This window comes from Crassostrea angulata, chromosome 7, assembly GCF_025612915.1.
Source record: "Crassostrea angulata isolate pt1a10 chromosome 7, ASM2561291v2, whole genome shotgun sequence".
NCBI classification, from domain to species: domain Eukaryota; kingdom Metazoa; phylum Mollusca; class Bivalvia; order Ostreida; family Ostreidae; genus Magallana; species Magallana angulata.
The window spans coordinates 18,158,637-18,174,680 of NC_069117.1; the positions used below are offsets into that span (position 1 = coordinate 18,158,637).

General features: G+C 30.6%; 1 protein-coding gene across 1 annotated transcript; it reads left to right on the forward strand.

The window, feature by feature from the left end:
• Positions 1–1,738: 1,738 nt before the first annotated feature.
• On the forward strand, positions 1,739–3,974 carry LOC128156251 (uncharacterized). The gene is made up of 2 exons (XM_052818308.1): positions 1,739–1,998; positions 3,151–3,974. Exons 1-2 carry the CDS (start codon positions 1,950–1,952, stop codon positions 3,459–3,461), a joined length of 360 nt encoding a protein of 119 aa, XP_052674268.1. The 5' UTR covers positions 1,739–1,949; the 3' UTR covers positions 3,462–3,974.
• Positions 3,975–16,044: the final 12,070 nt, after the last annotated feature.

A 16,044-nucleotide genomic window follows, 5' to 3' on the forward strand; every position in this document is an offset into this window, starting at 1 on the left:
ATCAGTTTCCCCGCCAAAATCGCCAAATTACATCTATGCACCAAACGCACGGTACAATTGATATAATTTGAATGTCCAAACGCTATTCAATTATCAATGGTGAAAAAAAATATTTCATTCTCAGACTGACTCACGCGGAGACTGTCGTCGTGAGACGTGAAGACTACACGGCTTTGATGTATGAAGGTTTTTGACGTTGTCTGTCGGAATTGTAAGAATGCCTTACAGATAAACCGTATAAGGATGTGATTGCTATAAGTATACAGTTAGTAAGGAGTCAGGGATTTGTGGTTTAGTCATCTATTAAAAAGGCTGTCCCGGAATTTGACTGCAACGATTTCACGTAACCATCGCGGTATTTACGATGAAGGTTATGTGTTTTGTGCAATCTATTCTTATTTGCTTAATAGATAAATATTTTTGACACAAAGCATAAAAATCAAGTATTTAAGTAATAAATTGTAGGGTTATTTTTGGTTTTATTCTTTTTTACACTGGGAGTTTCTTAATGTCAGGAAGGAAAAATGACAGCGTTTGAACTCATTTTTCATTTTGTTCTGTATTGTTCAATTTATGGCAGACAAAGAGATGTGTCACCAACTAGAATCTGCGAACATTAACAATTGGTATGAAAAACTTTACACAACGGACAACAAGACATTTTTCCGGTTAAAACGTCACTAAATAATTAAAGTTATTTAGTTCTTTTTAATTGCTAAGCGATCTGAGACACAAAATGTAGAACTATGTAATGTAGTCTGATGCTTTAAATAAATTTTTTTAAAATGCGGGAATAAAATTGACGAGAAATGTGGAAAATAAATCTATTTTATCATTTGCTAATTGCACAACATGTGTTAAGAACATTAAGATTGTTTCAAACGTGTAAAGGAAATAATTTTTTCATTTGAAAAAGACACAATATATCATAAGCAGATATACCATACCGTAAACCAGTTTAATTTGAAAGACGCAATGTTTCAGATGGTTATATTTTTTCCCTAAATGCCACAGATCCTTTGCAATTATGCAAATGTAGCGCAACAGCAATTTGTTAATAAGAAAATTAATGCAAATATTTCTGGTGGGGCAAACTTGCACTGTAATTTCGGCGAGCTTTATGCTTGTGCAAATTACCAAAAACAACAACAACAAAAACTATGATTTAAAAATAGATTAATTAATAAATGTATCTAATCATTAAAGCAAAAATAATAGAAGGAAAAAAATGAGACACTCGACTCTTTTGATACCAAAAAAGTTCAACGTGTCCTTATCATGTATTATGATTTCTTTGTTTATTAAACTGATAGATTCAGTAAACTATATATGCACCGAGTTTAATCATTTAAGTATTGGTTTTCGAGTAGATGTTTTATGCAATCGTTCGAAACCTTTTAACCTCTTGCACTAAACACTTGCTTAAAGTTTACACATTAAACGCTCAGAATTTTTTGTTCTGATCATTACTTTGACAACTTCTTCGTACGAGCACGTACTTATTTTTTCCTTTGAATTGTCAATGTCAATCTGTCGCCAGAGGAAAAAAAATCAGTGTACGCTCCATCAATTACCATATCTGACCGTTAGGTCACAGAATTATAGATCTGTGAAATTGAACATGAAGGAGGATGTGTTTGAAACCTTATGTGGTTTTGTGGTCTAAGGTAAGCGAAAGAGAGAGCGCGCTACTAGAGCGAGAGAGCGTTCATTAGCGACGAGAACCCCTGTTTTCCATGACGTGTGACATTAAAATGAATTCATTAAAAATGCAAACACCCAGTTGTTTTTTTTATGAAGCCCAAGAACCTATTTTGAAATTAATCCACTAGACTGTACTTCCTGTTGTCAGACATAGATATATACACGGCTTCAGCGACTCGTCTTAGACAGTCAAACCACAGACATCAGAGGCCTTACACTTACGCTTGTTTCATCTTATATCGAAAATGGTGTGGATGCCTTGTATGTTGTTGATGCTCATAGGCATTGCAAAAGGTAAGAGAACAACCATTTATAGATAATTATTTAAAGATAAGCATTTTGAAGAATAAAAGTTTGCAAAAAGAAATATGTCTCCTTTGTTTGGTGAAAAAGACTATATGCAAACAAATTGCTCTGAATTAAAAATTCCTTTAAAAATAATCAATTATTTATAAATAGCAAGAAGAAAATAAAACTTATAGTTGCATGCAAGTAGTATTTCTATACAGATATATGCAGAATTGTCTTCCTATGTGATAGGCTATAAAAATTGTGATTGGTTATAACGATAAGCATTGGTTTTGTCGCAGGCAAAATAAAATTCTTTAACCATTTGTTTTAATTCTGAAACCCACTAGCTTGTAGTGTTAAAGAATAATGCCCTGCGATACTTTCCAGCATCGACGTTACATTCTGTGCTTATTTCATTTTTTATGTCAATTCTTTATTTCGCGTTAAATTTCTATTTGATTAAATGTATTTAATTATTTTGTTTTTGGTATAGACAAAAATAGTTTATTATTAAATTTCATAGTTTAAAAAAAACCTCGTAATTTAGTGGTTTATTAATCGTTAGACCAAAAACCACATACTTATAAAATCAACCAATAAATGGAGGCTGGTAAATCTTAAAATTCTCAAATGTAGTCATTATGATATTATCTTATATTTTTTGTCATCATTGAAACCTTTTAACATAACCACAACTATTTACTATTCAAAGTTTAACTTGTAAATAGTTTAATTACTTATGATGAAACACTAGGCTCCCATCAAAGGACACCGACAACAAAGACATAGATCACAGAGCTTTAACCAGGTCAACTGATGGCCAATCAAAGAGTATATTTGATTAATTACGTGTTTACTTTGTAAACAAAAGGTCGTTAACTACTTATCAAACTTTAATCGAGTGACAAAGATGGATTTTGTTGTTGTGGATGACTTCATTTTTGAAATTCTTGTGATTGGAATCAGTAACAGTAACATATCGGCATATTAAGATGTTTAAAATTTGTAGGAGCACAAAAGGAGCCCCCCCCCCCAACTTTAACTAGTATTTGCTAGCTATTGATAAAATGAAATCAAACCATTAATTACAAATGAAATCGTTTGAAAAGAATATTGATGGAAAATTGGCTAACTTTTATTTCCATTTGCTTGCAGGAAGAAGCATCACAGAGACGAGAGAAGCAGCTAGCTGTTATACGACTTACGTAATATCCACGACACACCATGAATGCATCAGCGACAGTGATTGTGATACTTACATGTCATGCTGCCAGAACTCAGGGGCAGACTACTCGGTCTGTGTTCCTCACAAAGACCACGTGCTTCCGAAAGAGAAATCCCATCAGTCCCTTAGTAACGGGCAGAAAATGCACCATAAAGACAAAGGCCACGTTTTTCATTTGCCACAGCCCTCCCCTATTCCTATTCCTATTCTTGAGAAGGCAACTCATAAAAGCAAGTCATGAAAAAATTGAACTATCCACTCATGAAAGCAAATCATGAAAAAATTGATATTATCTTAATATCGCACGCTACCTCTTAAAGCAGAAATTCCTATGGGTGAAAGAACGGCGTTCTATTAAGCATTGTACGGGTATGTCTGTTTGCAAGTTACATAAAATGTATGGAGAGGAGATTCCATATCTGTTTTGAGCTTGTCTTCATGTGGAGAATGAAAAGTTTTTTGGCAGAGTGTTTGGTAGAAATGAGCAAGCAGAGAAGAGAGACCGATGGTCTGAGCATGTTGGCCAACCCATATCTGTATGCAAAACAGAACTGGATCCAGATGATAAATGCAACCACTTGTGTAATTTGCAATTTTGTTTAAATTAATGTCAAGTGCCCAAGAGAGGATGATGTATATTAAATGACAGTGTATTGTCTTCATTACAACTGAGAGGAGTGAAATATGTACGTGCATCTGGTACTTTTGTTGTTTTATACAAGATGTATGTTGGTAATAAAAACGTAACATGTCATTTGTATTTGTATAATTTATTTATGAAACAGGTTTTAAAAAAGACAGTTTTACCCAGCATGGGATTAAATGATAAAGAATATGAATAAAATAAAACTAAGAATCAACATATTTTGAAAATCCACTTTTAATATTAAAAAAATACACGTTAACAATTATAAAACAAATCCTCGTATATACTAATAGAATTTTTCTTTAAACATGCTAAGTTCGATTTTTATAAAATATTCTATTCTGATGAAAAGAAGTAGGAAGACAGTCACTACTTTCTCGATAATTTGTTGACATTGTAATTCTTTACTCGATGTGTCGATATCAATCAGACAAAAAGACGAATTGTAAAACAACTAATTCTCGACATTGAATTTAAATAAGACATTGTTAATATTAAATTATATGCGAAAAACGACATTCGATTAACAACAAATGTCAATATAATTATTTACTACATTTATCTTTTCAATAAAATTTATGATTTATGATCGATTCAGATGTCAGAGCTTCCACCAATGCTTACTCTCGAATTGGTGCAACAAATTTTACTCTCGTATTGTTACAAAAGTTTTGTTTACACATTTTCAATATTTTCCAGGCGTTTAACACAAATTTTAAGTCTGATTGCAAAGATATAATTCTAATAAAAATTTAGTTTATTGGGGCGGGGTACAAAGGGATATAAGTTTGATTTCCAAAGATTTCCAAAAAATAACTTGGGCTACACAGTTCGCTGATTGATCGAATAAAGGTCATGGGACAACATATTCACCCATCCAATGACAAAGATAAACTATTATACGTTATACATGCACGGCAAACTTATATATGGTTAGTGGGTCTAGAGAATACATTGTTCATTTGACAATATGGTGCTTCTTTAAAGTCTAGATCACTTATTTCTTTTCTACCAATGTGTATTTACTACATCTGGACAAAATGAGTTGTGTACAAATTGGTTAGTTATCCAAATATATTTGTACTCTATGAGAGTTCTGGTATAAATGTAACTGTTGTGGCATGGGTTGGCTAGAAGATATAAATATGAATCTTTGTAAATATATAGATTTTGATAGCTGATAGCTGAATTTAGTTGTAGACTAAGTTTGATTGAAAACGTTTTAATTAATATGTCACATTATCTGAAGTTACCCCCCCCCCCCCATTAACCAATGACAAACAAACATTTAAAACAACACAAACTATCCGGTAAATATCTATGTAATGATAATTCAATGTTTACTTCAAAATCTTCTGTCTCGTAGATCCATTTAATTAAAAAGATTATAAACATACTAAATGAACATAATATATACGATAGATGTCAGATTTGATTTCCTTATTATGCTCGGCTACCGAGTAATGTAAGTGACAAGTACATAACTCTTATTAATAATTAAATGAATAATCCATCAACGAATTCGAAAAGCACCTAAATTTTTGTCCATTTCTGGACATCTTTCTTATAAAAGTAATATGCATATATTATAATATTGATTATTGTTCATATCTTGAGTAGTTTTGCTTGAATGAAGTCTTCATCAAGTATTTCTGTTGAAAAATTGAAATTAAACAGATTTATCTTTATGTTCGGAATGGGTGTTTTCCTTGTTTTAATGTGTTCGTTACGCTTTGGCAAATTCACATGACGATTAAATATGACTGGAATAAACAAAACATATTTTTTTTATAAATTAATTTTTCACTGCAATTTGTCTTTAAGCAGACTAATACTTGGAAATGTTTTACAACTACTTCAGTATATTTGCTCATAATTCACAGAACAAAATCTTTCATTGTTTTTTGGTGAAACACATTCACAAAGAAATGAGACACAAATTGTACAAATAACAAGATATTATCAGACTGAAATGTGTACTTATATTTTTTTGCTAAAAGTTGCAAATTGAAAATGTTGTTCATGTATTTATAAAATGTGTATGCTTATGTATAGAATATAATTTATGAAGGTTTTATGTTTTATTGAAATAAACATGTTTCCCTTGACGGTAAATCCGCAACACCCTTTTCTTATTGAAGGGTTCTCTCGTAACTAGATGCAATTTCATCTTTTTGCGGTAGTGTATTGTTGGTTTCTTTGCTTTATAGTTACATTTGTACATGTAGGTGTCTCCGACTCATCTCACTTGAATTTGGTTTCAAGATAAAATAAGCAACTTTAATGTCAATGTTCATTTAAATTAAAACACAAATAATACATTAGAACACACTAATTTCCACGTACCGAATAAAAATGTTGACAACAGTTGTTCTTTAATGCTATAGTTTTATGATTTTGTATACCGGTGTTGTATAGCAGTTTTTCCCCCATAGTAGCTTTTCCTCCCGGAAAACCTACTATATAGTAGCCATTTTTCCGGGGGGAAGAACTGCTATATAGCTATTTTTCTGGGGGGGGGGGGGGGGGGGAAAGATGGCTAGGGGGAAATGGCACTATATAACACCGGTACGTAAAGATGGCGTCGAACGGCGTTTTATCATATAATTTTGCATTGTGAATGTAAAATACTTAAAGTTGTGATGGCAAAGAACAACCAGGGCTAAAGAGAAAATAAGATTTCATACCATCAGAAAACATTGCAGAATATTTACGACTGAACAGACACTTTTAAAGTAAGTCGTTGTAATCAGAGCTACCTTTAGCTTCTGATTCTTAATTATGTCTGAAAACAGCTAAACACTTTAATCATAAGTAATAACAGTGACTGTTATAAATAGGAAAGGTATTTATGTGATAAGGCTTTATTTTAGCAGTGAAAATTTCTTCGAATTCATCTTATAATAAACATTGAAAGAAAGATAACTCTTGTCGTGTACCATGAACAAAATGTGTACATACAATTGTATATAAAACATAAAAAAATCAAATATTAATATATTTAAATGGCAAGAACTGATACTTTAGCGTACAATTAAATTATTTAAAACATAGCATTCTATTTTACATAATCATTATCTTTTCAAAATGTCCCTTTAAATCAAAAGATTAAAAGTTAAAAGAAATAAAACCGTTATTTACTGACAAGGTAAAGCCATATTTTAAATAGAGATGAACATATGTCTTGAGAATTGTCGGACGTCTTTCCTTTGTTTTATTAAGGGTTACAAATCTCTAAACGTCCTTAGAGAACAAAGAAAAGCTAATGCGGAAACATCTCTGATCGCCAGGACAAAGCCACTAACCGGATATGTCATTCGAGGGTAGTTTGTAAATCCCGACGATAAGTAACCAAGGTATTTTACTTATTTTCATAATTCCCATCGGATTATGAAAATTAAGAGAAAGATAAAATTCGGTTTACATGTCAATTTATGTTTTATGGTAAATCAAATTCAATTAAGACCACATCTTTTAACGAGAGAACATGCTAATGTGTTTTCAATAAGTTACTAAGTATATTCACTGAACATACCTAACTTTTGTTTTAAGAACAAATAAGGAACGCTGCAATGCTGGAAAATACGTTGCATGATTCATACAAAGTCGTTGTGTGTTGACAGTTCATTTTTTATGAACTAAGAAATACTATAGTACCACAAAAAAATTATATTTACATTTTTTGACAGTGTTTTTTTTAACAAAAATAACCCTTTTTTGTAAAAGCCTTAATCGTATATTTCAGATGTTGTCTGTTATGTGTCAACTAAAGTTCATCATCGTTTCTCCGATCCAAATCAGATTATGCCACCATGTTGCAATCAAATAATGTTTTCTTGCAAATAGAAGAAGCGTTCTACTGAGAGTACGATTTCTAATTATCCTACCGCGTTTTTATTTTGTGGATCAACTTCATTTTAAAGGTAAATTTGTTGTGATTTTTTTATTTGTTTGGAAAACCGCTTTACAACAAATAAATGTTAAAGACAGTTTTATCAAGTTGTAGAGACGGTCTTTTCCCACTGTAATCGGATGATTAAATGTCATCCTTATTGCAGTATTACCCGAGAGTTCAATATGAATTTGAAAAATCGTTACCGTCGATTTTCTAAATGCAGATAGGAATATATTCATACAAAGTTTAACTTTTCAAAACGATAAGTAATCAAACCTTACACATTCCTCAGAAACAAAATTTTGGGATCCCAAAGTAAATGTGCACTTTAGAACATTATTTCAATCCAACTATGCATACGGTCGGATGTCTTGAATATTCAAGCAATAACCTCTACAAAATATTCCAACAAAGCTTTATAACATATCCTGCAACGAAGAAAAGGGGGTTTTAATATTGTTACATTCATTTCTACATTTATGGCAAGTTGTTTTTTTCTTTTTCTTTTTTTTTTCTTTTTACTTTTTTGTGCTTCTGTTTAGAGTTATTTTTGTCATATTCGACATGGTTTTAAGAAGAATTTAAAAACATGGTAATCACGAATCATCAAATCACTTTACTTTGAACGTATTCGACATGGTTTTAAGAAAAATTAAAAACATGGTAATCACGAATCATCAAATCACTTTACTTTGAACGTTTTCTGAGTTATTGGGTAAGTTATTCTTGATATAGTATGCAGTGTATTAATTTTACAAAGAGTCAGTAGTAAAATATACAAACCTTTCTACTTGCTCTAATTATATTCTCATATAATTTAGTGAATTTGTTGTGTTTTGTGGTAAATATTCTATAACAATACTCTCTCTGACGAAATTTAGATCAATTAAAAAATGCACCAAAACAAGGCGTACCGCATTTTTTTCTGTGAAAAAAATCTAAAAAGACCAAAGCATGGAAACCAGAAAAGTGAGAAAAAAAACGAAACAAAAGTGTCCAAAGAAAACATAAAAGGGAAGTACAGAGAAATGATACATATCATTGGAGCTGGAGGCAGAATGAAGGTGTAGAGAAATCAACATGAGTTGGTAAATTAAATAAGCAGAACATATTGCAGGATATACATTGATAATGTGTATTAATAACCAAGGACTTATTTTTTAATGATTGTTTGGAAAATGTTGGTTTTCAATGAAATATATAGTGAAAAAGAAAAAAACAAATTGGCATACTTTTGACACCTGAGTGTATTTTTAAGGTAAAGTGTCTGTGTCTAAGAATGAATATCCACGTTTTGTCAAACCATATATAAAAATATATAAAAAATCATTTTTATCAGTGCATCTGTTGGGTTGTATAGTACATGAAAGATGATTATAAACTAATAAAAAGAAGAGAGGGGTGAATGGTTCGTAGACAAATTACAAACGAATTCTTTACGGATGCGTAGTTTAGCAAACAACAACTGCCTGGTTTCATGCAGTGAGGTTGAATTGGCCATTCCTTTATCAATGCGCATGAAAAGACATCGAATTTCTAATTACAAAATATACTAATTTTTGTGTTATTAGAATAGTTTGTTCTGCAATACTTTGTGAAAAGTGTTATTTCAAACAACTCAACACTTTTCTAAATTTATCAATTTATTTAACAACGAAACAATTCGTGTTTTTTTTTAATTTAAATAATATTTCATTCAAATTATATTGAATGGGATTAGGTAGTAGACACAGCCTAATTTTAGCCTTCTCTCTATAACAAGAGCAAATTGAACAATCATACTGAATATGCATACAACTCGGAGAATAGAAGGAATACAATGACAATGAAAAACGAAAGGAAAAATATTCTGACACTGGTTTGGAAAGAAGGAGAAAGACCACATAATTTGTTTTCATAAATATTTAGACAAAACGTTTTGTTGCTGCAATAAAAATATGTCCTGCTTTAAATATTTGAACATTGATATTAAGTCCATGATTGAGACTTCCTTATAACATAAATCCAAACAAAAGTTGATGATCAGTACTGATTTTCTTTATGGCTTAAGTGTCGTAAAATGTAAATTGAATAACATCTGCAAATTACACCGAGCAGAGTCATGTTCACGAAGCTATATTAGGACTATGGTGCGTCCTAAGTACGTCTTAGGATACGCCTTAATCTTCAGTCTGTTTCTCGAGCTCTCCTAAAGACACATTTATTTTGTGACGTATTGTTTATCGAAATAAACAATGAAATGAAGTGTTATTATATACGTAGTTTCTTTCCCAGTATTGTCACATAGCGCAGTGGGTTAAAGTGTTTTCTTTAAATCTGTAAATCATGAGTTCGAATCCCACCGTGGATTTTTCATTCTTGGCCTCTCCAAATATTTTAAAAGCTATTTTTTGGTTAAATATTGTAAAATTTGAAAATTCTAAACCGGTGAAGTATTGTAATTATAATGAACTTTAATCCGAATTAATATCAACATATGTGTATATGTATAGACTTCAAAACTTATTGATTCTTACAGTAAAACAATTTTTGACAGTAAATATAAGAATGTCCCAAACCTCTCGACGCTCATGTTAAAACGAACTGTCACTGATAGAATACATATTGAGAAACTATTGTTGCTTAAGAATTGTAAATTTGCTAAGTATAAAAAGTATTGGCAAACTATTTGTGATTTTATAATAGCTGCAAGGAAATTGTAAGCATATTATGGCAAAAGAAAATATGTCTACTATTATGTATCCTCTTGCATATGTATGACTTTTTGATATATAGTGTTCCCCTTTCTTTCTCCGCCCTCTTTCACCCCCCCCCCACCTCTTTACTAAAAATACTCAAACTTCCATGGTTGATAAAAGAAAGTATTCGAGATTGTTTGTGCATATATATGTCTGTTTGTCGGTGTTTACACTTGTCTGTACATGTGCATGTTTATCTTCAGTATGTGACTGTTTATACTTGTATCTTAAATGAAGTGAATATGTAATGTGTATGCACTGTAAACTAAGTATATGAGAAGATGTGAATAATTCGAACATGCAGGTTTGAATAAAAAAAAAAAAAAAAAAAATATCAACAGATGTCCCATACCACCTTAAGCTGTATTCTATATATTGCTGATAAAGGGAAATTGGTCGTGTGTAAATGTAAATCGTGAAATTAAATTCTATAAAAAGCGCATTACTTGAATGACAAGAGTATCAAATGTTAATTTACACACAAAGAATGCACATGTGTTGTTTAAAAAATATTTGCTTGTAAACCAAAGTTGTCCTGATACATGCTTTCTCTAAACAAAAAAGCGGTTATTTGGATTTCTGGTTTTCGTTTTGTTTGAACAAAATTGTTATTGGTCACTGAAATATATCTAGTAAGTAAATGAATGTTTTAGAAAATGTATGCAAATCAAAATTACTGGCTTTAGGCATATCATGTTACCGACATGTATTTTTTTTCTCTGACAAGATGTTAAATGATTTTTTTCCTTCACAAGTCTCTCAGATTCTATCTGAATTGATGTGAAAAATAAGACTGATTTTTATTAGATTAGGATATCCTAACTTAGATGTTCTAATTTTACCGTCTTAAGAAGTTGATCTTAGGATGTTCCTAACTTTTCCCTATGTCATATCCTAGGAACACAATAAGGTCATATATTAGCAAAGTTTCGTGAACATGCCGGCATTGCAGGATAATTTTTTTGTAAAATTATCTAATATAACTTGAGCCACGAGGATCTCCTAATGTATGGAGTTAAGATCATTTTTTACTAAAAAATTACTATCTTTAGAATTATACATTGCAACATTCCCCCAAATCAACCTCTATCTGTGAATAGGAGTATGATGCCCAATAATTACAATATCCTGTTTTGGTTTTTATTTCGTGTATAGATGTAGGCATGTCTGACTCAGCTATAAACTCTATTCAAAATGTTTTGCACCAATAAGACTGTCCTCTGTAACCAGTCTAAGTTAAATCAGTCGTTCCCCGCTTCCGGTTTTCTTTCTTGTAAGAGTTGTGCATTTTAACATAGTTTGCAATGCACAAGGTCATTTAATTTTTGACCAAAATCGTGACCATGTCCTTTTAAGATCTAGATTCTCACAATAATAACATTCAAAGAAAGACAACTCTTGCCATGTTCATAGAATATGACATGTATATATCGGTTTGTGTAGGTATAAAAATTCAAAACATTTAAATATTATTATTATATTTTAAATGGCACGAATAAATACAGTTTGTAGTTGGTTGTTTAAAAAGCATTTTCCTTCTTACACAAACATTCTTTTCCCGGATGTTCTTTCAAATCTAAACCTTAAAAAATAGAATGGAATAAAACAGTTGTTTCTTTCTCTACACGGTAAGCCATATTGTTGATAAAAATGAAAATCTACCGAGAAGGGTTTTTTTTGGTCATGAATCTCTAAACTTCCTTAAAGAACAAAGGAAAGTTAATGCGGAAACACTGCCTCCTCTGATCGCACGCAGAGAAAGCCAGGACAAAGCCACGAACCGGAAGTGTCATCTGTGTCTTGTTTGTAAATCCCGAGAATAGAAAAAGCAAGGATTTTTACTAAAGGGGACTCCTATCCTATTATGTAAAATAAGAAAAAGAGATAAAAATGATTAAAGAAATTGAAGTTCTGTTCTATTCACATGTCAATTTATGTTTTGTGGTAAAATCAAACCAAATTATTTCATCTAATGAGTACATCCTTTAGCAAGAGAACATACTAGTATGTTTAATTTAGGTTACTAAGTATATTTACTTAAAATGGATTACCTTTGTTTTAAGAACAAATCAAAATCGCTGCAGTTGATGGAAAATACGATGCATGATTCAAAAGTCGTTATGTTTTTATAGTTTACTTATTTATCAACCAAGAATTACTAAAGTACAATAAAAAATTACATGTACATTTTTTTGTTGACAGTTTTTCCGAAAACGCTTTTTTTTGGTATAAGTACATTACCAACGTGTTTTCCCGATACAAATCAAAGTATTGCCTATTTGTTGCAATCACATAATGTTTTCTTGCAAATAAAAGAAGCGATTTACTGAAAGAACCAACTCTAACTATCCTACCGCATTTTCTTGTAGATCAAGATCAATTTAAATTCGATTTTTTTTTTTAATTCTTTACATGTCTAAACAATATAGAAATATTATAAGCTCAAATCAAGGATTGTAATCTCTTAAAAACCATTTTACAATTAAAGTTTTATCATGTTGTAAAGACGTCCTTTCCCCATCGTCATCCGGTGGTGACGAATTGTCAAACTTTTTGCAATATTACCCGAGAGTTCATACTGAATTTTAAAAATCTATATTATCGATTCCATGCATGCAAATTCAAACATATTCAAAACAAAGTTTCTCCTTTCGAAAAGATAAATAACCAAACCTTAAACATCCCCAAGAAACCCAAAAAGAAAAAGTGTGTTATATTGATGTGAAAGTACTGAAACACGTTATTTCAATCCAGATGTGCATATAGTCGGATGTCTTAAATATTCAAGAAATAATCCAACAAACATTGTAGAAAATTCTGTTAATAGATTTCTTAATTATTTCTTTATTACATTTATGGCCAGGCTTTTTACTTTTTATGCTTCTTTTTAGAATTATTTTTTGTTATATTCTACAATGTTTGAAGAAGAATTTGAAAACATGACTAGTATTGCTACACTTCTTTACTATCAAAAATTTCTGGGCCATTGGATTTGTAAATTGTGATATGGTATACAAAGTATTAATCTGTAAAGAGTCATTGAAAGAATTTACAAAGCTGTCAAATTATCTAATCTTATTTTCATATTGTTTAGTGAATGTGTTGTGTTTTGAGGCACATATTTTTTTCTATTTTATGGTAATACTATCTCGCTGATGAAACTAAGATCAATAAAAAAATGCACCACGACGAGGGGTGCAGCAGTCTTTATCTTAGAAAAATAAAAAAATATTGGAAAGACCTCTTTATTTAGAGCTTAAATGCATTTTGCTTTCTAAATGTTCTCTTATGACAGAATACCATAGCATGGTAACCAGAAAGAATATCCAAAGAAAACATTACAGAACAGAAAAGTGAGAAGTGATGAAAATTGGATTAAGACCAAGGGAGCAACAGCTTGGTCAGAAGGAAAATAAAGACTGAAGAACTGTCCATGTTTCAATTTTCCACATGGGCGGGTAAAGTTAACAGAAAAATAGAAGTTCTGAACATATGTAACTTCCTCTGTAATTTAATAGCTAATGTGTATTATAGCAAGAACCAAAAAGTGTTAAGATGACAATACACGTATCAAAAAACACAATGCATCGTCTAAGAACAAAAATACATGACCTTGAAACATTTTATATGTAGATGATTTTACGTACTATGATAAGGATGGGTTATTACTATAGAATATGAAATTATCTATTTGCATGAACAGAAGGTAACCTGCATAAAAAGAAATATTTTAATGTCAAGTACCGTTATCTATGACTGTACACTTTTTAACACACCACATTAACGATAAATATAGAGTTATTTTGTTGCCAATTCATTTTTGTAGTAATTAAGAATCAATAAATATTCAATTTTCTATGTCGTGGAGAGTAAAACATACCGCTGGGACGTTTGTTGCAATTCATTCTGAATAAGTACTCAGTTTAATATCTTTGTTATAAAATGCATTAAATTTGGTCCATCATAAAAAAAAATGTTCATGTACACTCATAACGCACTTTGAAGACATATCAAAGTGCATTGGCATAATGCTATTTAAACTTTTCTTTCAGTGTGTCTAATTTTTTTTTCAAGGTGCGTTACAACGATTGCAATACCTTTTCATCTTTATTTACAAAATGTGTCATTTGTTTTGGGGTACTATAGTAAGTTAATTAATTATTCAACTCATAATACATGAAACAAAATGTGAATGAATGGTTCACAGACCAATAACAAATGAGTTTTATATTGGTGTATTTTTCCCCGTGTTAATAAAATTTCATGTAAAACTAATAAACATACATTTATAAATAACTAGGCTTCGAGTATTTCTTTAAAAAAAATGGATTGATCAATTTTGAAACTTGGCATTAGTTAACAAAGACTTCTGCGCATTCAGTAGAAATCCGATTGCACAAGAAAGTAAAAATTCCTTTAGATGACCTAGTATATTCTATTAACAAAATATAGCGAAGAATACCTGATAATGTATTTTTGATTTGCTGAAAACTCAATAAAATAGAGGTACAAATGTTAAAAGCAAATTAGTTTTTCTGCTCGTTTTTCTTTTATGGGTAGTTTGATGTCTCTAGGTAATGTCTCTGCAAATCATAAAGGGAAACTTTCTTGAAGTGAGGATACTTTTACTTGCCACCATCAATGATCATAGTTAAATTTGATCTTAATCAAGCAAGTATTCATAATTATTTTTCAATTGAAAATTTGAATTACTAGTATTCTATTGACATATTACATTTGAAATAGAAAATAACTTCAAGAATGTATCCGACATCATAGTATTAAACTAAAATAACTGTATGGCAAATTTTCAATAATTGATTCTTGCGTGAAAACAATTAAAATATCAAGTAAAAGTTCTCCTAGACTGAGTTTTGGGTAAAATTACGAGGCATACAGTGTATTTTTTCCAACATAAACTATGTGAGCAAGAGAGCTGGGCCAAAGGTTAATAAATTATGCAATAATTTAAAACAGTAATTAATTAGGGTATAAGAATTTATAAAAGTATAAAAAGACATTGTGTTCCTTCAAAGTAAGTAAATAATGCCATTTTTAATATGTTTTATTATCGTAAAACCCGGAATTCACTTTTAAACGTGTATTTTTTTTTCCTATTCAGAAAAGACGATTAAAATAAAAAATGCCTCCTCAGTTTTTCCACCTTCTATGATCTATTGGGTAGGTCAATTTTTTTCCGAACAAAAATAAGAACAGAAGCTGTTATGACTTAGGGATTTTTATCCCCTAAAAGCACAGATATATGTTTGTTTTTTATTTTTTCAATATAATTAAATTATCGTCATAGTAAGTTTTCATACTGAGTGGGCGATTAGGAGCAAAAACGACAAGATCCACCCCAGTTAATTTTAAATTTTTTCAAAAATGTTATGAGAAGCTAAATCTATCTTTTTTTTTCAAATAATATTTACACGAGCAATGAAATATATTTTGTTCATTGTTACATCTACATTAATTTTGTATTTTTAAACGTGGATAATTTAATACTTTGATGACAATTAAAAGAAAGAAAATATAACGGTAA